Source organism: Acyrthosiphon pisum, chromosome A1 (assembly GCF_005508785.2).
Source record: "Acyrthosiphon pisum isolate AL4f chromosome A1, pea_aphid_22Mar2018_4r6ur, whole genome shotgun sequence".
Taxonomy (NCBI): Eukaryota; Metazoa; Arthropoda; class Insecta; order Hemiptera; family Aphididae; genus Acyrthosiphon; species Acyrthosiphon pisum.
The window spans coordinates 133,518,610-133,523,673 of NC_042494.1; the positions used below are offsets into that span (position 1 = coordinate 133,518,610).

General features: G+C 29.6%; 1 protein-coding gene across 1 annotated transcript in view; it reads left to right on the top strand.

Moving 5' to 3' along the window:
- The window catches only part of LOC103308638 (ataxin-2 homolog), a gene marked incomplete in the record, with an annotated part of 47,026 nt that overhangs the window by 6,259 nt on the left and 35,703 nt on the right, over window positions 1-5,064 (top strand). The window contains 8 exon segments of the mRNA XM_029488360.1: window positions 415-458; window positions 1,105-1,185; window positions 1,260-1,466; window positions 1,535-1,721; window positions 1,797-1,969; window positions 2,033-2,134; window positions 2,312-2,551; window positions 4,053-5,064. Of these exon segments, the coding sequence (XP_029344220.1) occupies window positions 415-458; window positions 1,105-1,185; window positions 1,260-1,466; window positions 1,535-1,721; window positions 1,797-1,969; window positions 2,033-2,134; window positions 2,312-2,551; window positions 4,053-5,064 (2,046 nt within the window).

Genomic DNA, 5,064 nt, shown 5'->3' on the forward strand with positions numbered 1-5,064 from the left:
AACCCTATGTTGTCTTTCAAAAAAGTAAAAAAATTATAAGGATAAAAAATATTTAAAAATATATTTTTTAAGAAAAACGTTGATTTATAAGCGACTTGAAAGTATGGAAAAAAATATTTTCAAAAAAACTTACACTTTTTGAAATAATGAGTGTTGTTTGATAAAAGAATCACCCTGTATATTCTTTTTTTTTGGTGTAAAAATTAAATTATATTATGGCTAATGATAGTTTTTTTTCTTGCATCAACTCAAATGTTTTAAGCTAGATTAATTATTTATCCAAACAAGTTGTAAATAATTTGTGTAAGAAATTTATTTATGAATAACAATTTAGTGTTTATCAAATTAAAAGATAACTGGTCAAGTTTAAATTAATAAATAGATTATATACCTAACATATTACTTATATTACAGAACGTTTAAGACCTGGTGGAAGTTCCAACCAATTATCTGGATCTGTAAGTATTCGATTATTTAATATAACATATTTTTAGACAATAAATACATTGTGCACCAAAGGCATAATTAATAGAGTACAGATCTCTATGTTTTGTTAAGGAATAATATTGTGTCTGTAACATGTTTTTAATAAATTATCAGGTTGAAGGGAAAAACTGCTCACAGGGAGAAGTATCCCCCCCCCCCCTATTAAAACATATATGCCAAAAATTGTGCACAAAAAAAAAATGCAGTCAATATTTAAAAAAAACTAATTAAAGTAAAAAAACTTATTTGTAGGATAGATGTAACTTAAATTTGTATCGTATCAACTGATTTTCTTATTTTGTTGTAACTGAAAAAAAATAACAGTAGATGCTTGAAATATTCTTTTTCTTAGATATTGATATAAAATAAATTGTTTGGTCAAAAAGCTTGCAAGTTTAATACAAGGCTCCTTGTAAGTTTTTATAATAGCTGTTTAAATGTTTTTAAGATGAGATAGACACATTTTTATTAGCAATTACAGTTCAAATGTTGACACAATTCATCAAAATCTTGAAAATTTGCTAATTAATTTGTATTAATGAATTATAAAATGTTTATATTCATCTTAATTGATATTTAAATAAGTAAATATTTTTATAATGAATTTTATACTCATAGAAGGATCAAAATCAAAGTCCATTCATACCGAATAGCCATGGAAATCCAGCATTTCATCCACAAAAAATATCAAAAGCTGCTGTAAGAAATTTTTTCATTTCCTTGTATAGTTTTATTTTTTCATTAATTAATTGCATATATAAACAATTTTAAAGGCTGATGCTCGTGGTATTAAACCTCCCAAACCACCAGAAAAACCTCTTATGCCATACATGCGATACAGTCGCAAAGTTTGGGATCAGGTCAAGGCAGGTAATCCTGATTTGAAGTTATGGGAAATTGGTAAAATTATTGGACAAATGTGGAGGGATCTTCCTGATGATAACAAACAAGAATACATTGATGATTATGAATCAGAAAAGGTACTAAATAATTATTAAAATTCTATTTTTAATTTTAATAACTTATTTTTAATATTTATATATTAAAGTTAACCTATGAAAAAGCTATGAAGTTATATCATACCTCACCAGCATATTTAGCCTATTTACAAGCAAAGAATAAAGGTAAATTAAATCAAGTAGAAGATAGAGAACCACATGAAAGATCAACAGGAGGTGGTAAACAAGCTGCTGCAGATCGAAGAATTGAAATACAACCAGCAGAAGATGAAGAAGGTATGTTCAAACAATATAAATTGTTAAAGTAATATTATTGATTATTTACCTGTACATTATTATTTAATATTTTAGATCAAGATGATGGATTCAGTGTTAAGCATGTAGCTTATGCAAGATATATAAGAAATCATAGATTGATTAATGAAATATTTTCTGATAGTGTAGTCCCCGATGTACGTTCAGTGGTCACTACTGCCCGTATGCAAGTTCTAAAGAGACAAGTTCAAAGTTTAACTATGCATCAGGTATTACATTATAAATAATTAACTAATCATATAGATTTTTAATTAATTGCTTTTTAACTTTAGAAAAAATTGGAAGCAGAATTACAACAAATTGAAGAAAAATTTGATACTAAAAAAAGAAAATTTATTGAATGTAGTGACACATTCCAACAAGAACTAAAAAAAGTATTATTAATACGTTTACAATCTAATATCTTATGTTTAATTGTGTAATACATATATTGATTAATGATATTAACCCTCAATGGTGTATTTATGTTAGTTAAAAAATTGAAAACACATACACCACTGTTAAAACAATCTTATTATAAATGTAAATTTATTGTTTGTGTACTTTTTAAGCACTGTGTTCAAGCAGTATCAGAGGAAGCATTTCAAAAAATGGTTGAACGCCAGGTTGAGATATTACAAAAAGAACGAACTAAAACTGTGGGCACGCCAGGACCCTCTGAAGAATTTTCCAAAGCACATTGTGAACAGCAATTAGAACAAAATGGAGCTGTACCATCAGTTGAGGAAGATACTTCATCATGTGTGGTTCCTTCTAGTACCACTGATGATAATTCAAATATGGAAGTTGAGGTAAAATATTATATTAATTAAGGGGACTCCAGTTGGTCTTGTTTTAGGAAATTCATTTAAGCAATTTAACATGAGGACATTAAAATGAATTGTAAGTGTGTGCAGAGTACATGAACGTTATTATCTATGTGTGAGTTTAATCTGTAATCATTTTCGGTCAATATTTCTTAGAAATGTCCTGAATTATAACAGTAGGCCCGCATAAATCGCTCGGTATATCGGTCGTTATTTATATTCGTCAGAAATTAATTTACATATTCACAGACATTGACGGAGATTTTAAATTATGATCAACTTTTTTCAATTTAAAATAAGCTGTTTTTAGACCAATTAGCTAGAGAAAACTGGAGGACTTTGGTTTAACGGATTTTAATTTTGAAAACTGATTATGATTGATTTACAAGTTACTAGGTTTTGACAGAAGTGATTTTTAGTATTCCAATTATTGTTAGTGTCATGATGAATACTATAAATTCAAAAATATCATATTTTTTATTCTTGGATATCACAGCTAAAAAAATAAATATTCAAGATCGCCTCTGGTATAACCTAGTAAACTTGTTAATCAATCATAATCCTTTTTCATTGAATGGAGCCCACCACCTATAGTTCTAGATTCTCAGCGATTTATATATGAATTTTACAATTATATATTTTTTATCTGTCTATAATCACCGTTTGGGGAAGTAAAAATGCTTTGATTTTCAACTTTGATGGTGGTTTCTGGTAGCAAGGTAAAAAGAAATAAGGAAGAACAAGAATTTTTATGCAAAAACAATTTTCTTATTTTGTTGTAATTCAAAAATTAATAACACTAGATACTTGTAATTTTTACCAACTGTTTATACCTATTTGCCTTTTCTATACTTTGTGTAATTTTCAAAATAATTAGATTATTAATAGCTATCTAGAATATAGACCATTTGACAATTTTTTTTTCTCAATTATTAATGAAAATAAAATGTCTGATATGTAAGTTTAATTCAAGGCCCCTTATAAGTTATTTGTTATTAGTTTATTACTATAGCTATTTAAAAAATATTAAATATAAATAGGTATGATTTTTCTTATAAATATTTGAAGTTCAAATATTGACAAAATGTCTAGTTAAAATCTGGATAGTAATACTTATTAATAATTAAAGATAATTTTATGTTTCAAACATTATTTAATTACTTCAAGAATCCTTAAATAGCAAATTATTAACCCTGTCTATTAAATCATTGTACATAATTTGTGATAGCATTTTGTAATGATAATATTATAATTACAAATAATATTATTTTAATGTTATAATAATATTTTTAGTCAATCATTTGCTATCTATCTATACATTAATTTATGTTCAATGTTCATTTATATATTTTATCTTATAATATTAGCATAAATTATATTATATAGAAATACAAAATCAACATGTGACGGTCTTAGAAAAAATACAGACTTGGTTAATGTGTATGAGTAATTATTAATTATATTATATATTTTTTTTTATGTTTAGTCTGGTATAACTTCTGACAGTTCATCAAAATCTGAACAACTTGTATCAGAAACTAGAGAAAATGGGGAAATTACAACTTCTCCACCACAACCCTCACATCAACCTCAATTATTGAAAGAACAGCAGCCAACACAAATTCAATCACAACAGCATTTACAATTCCAAGCACAACATTCTCCTCAATTCCAAGCACAATCACAATTTCAACAGCAATTACCACAGACACAACCTCTGCAGCCTCAGCCTTCTCAACAATCGCTACAGCCTCCTCAACAACAACTTTTACAGCCACAGCCTTCATTACAACAATTGCCACAACCTCAGCCTTCATTACAGCAATTGCCACAAGCTCAGCCTTCATTACAGCAATTGCCACAAGCACAGCCTTCATTACAGCAATTGCCACAAACACAGCCTTCAATACAGCAATTGTCACAAGCACAGCCTTCGTTACATCAATTGCCACAGACACAGCCTGATATACAGCAACTATTGCAGCCACAGAATTCATTTCAGCAACTAACACAGCAACAACCACCAGAACAAATCGCTCCACAACCACAGCCTCAACAACAACACTCTCCTCAACTACAGTTGCAGTCACTGAATCATCAACAACAACCTTTGCAGTCAAATGTGTTACAGCCACAAACTCCACAGCAACAGTCTTTACAGCCACAAACTCCACAACAACAGTCTTTACAGCCACAAACTCCACAACAACAGCCTTTACAGCCTAATCTTCCTCAACAACAGTCTTTGCCACCAAACTCCCCTCAACAACAACATTTGCAGCCAAGCTCTCCTCAACAACAACCTTTGCAGCCACATCCTCCTCAACAACAGCCTTTACAACCAAATCCTCCTCAACAACAGCCTTTACAGCCCAGCCCTCCTCAACAACAGCCCTTACAGCCCAACCCTCCTCAACAACAACCTTTACAGTCGCATGTTCCACAGCAACAGCTTTTACAACCACATCCTCCCCAACAACAGCCTCTACAACCACATC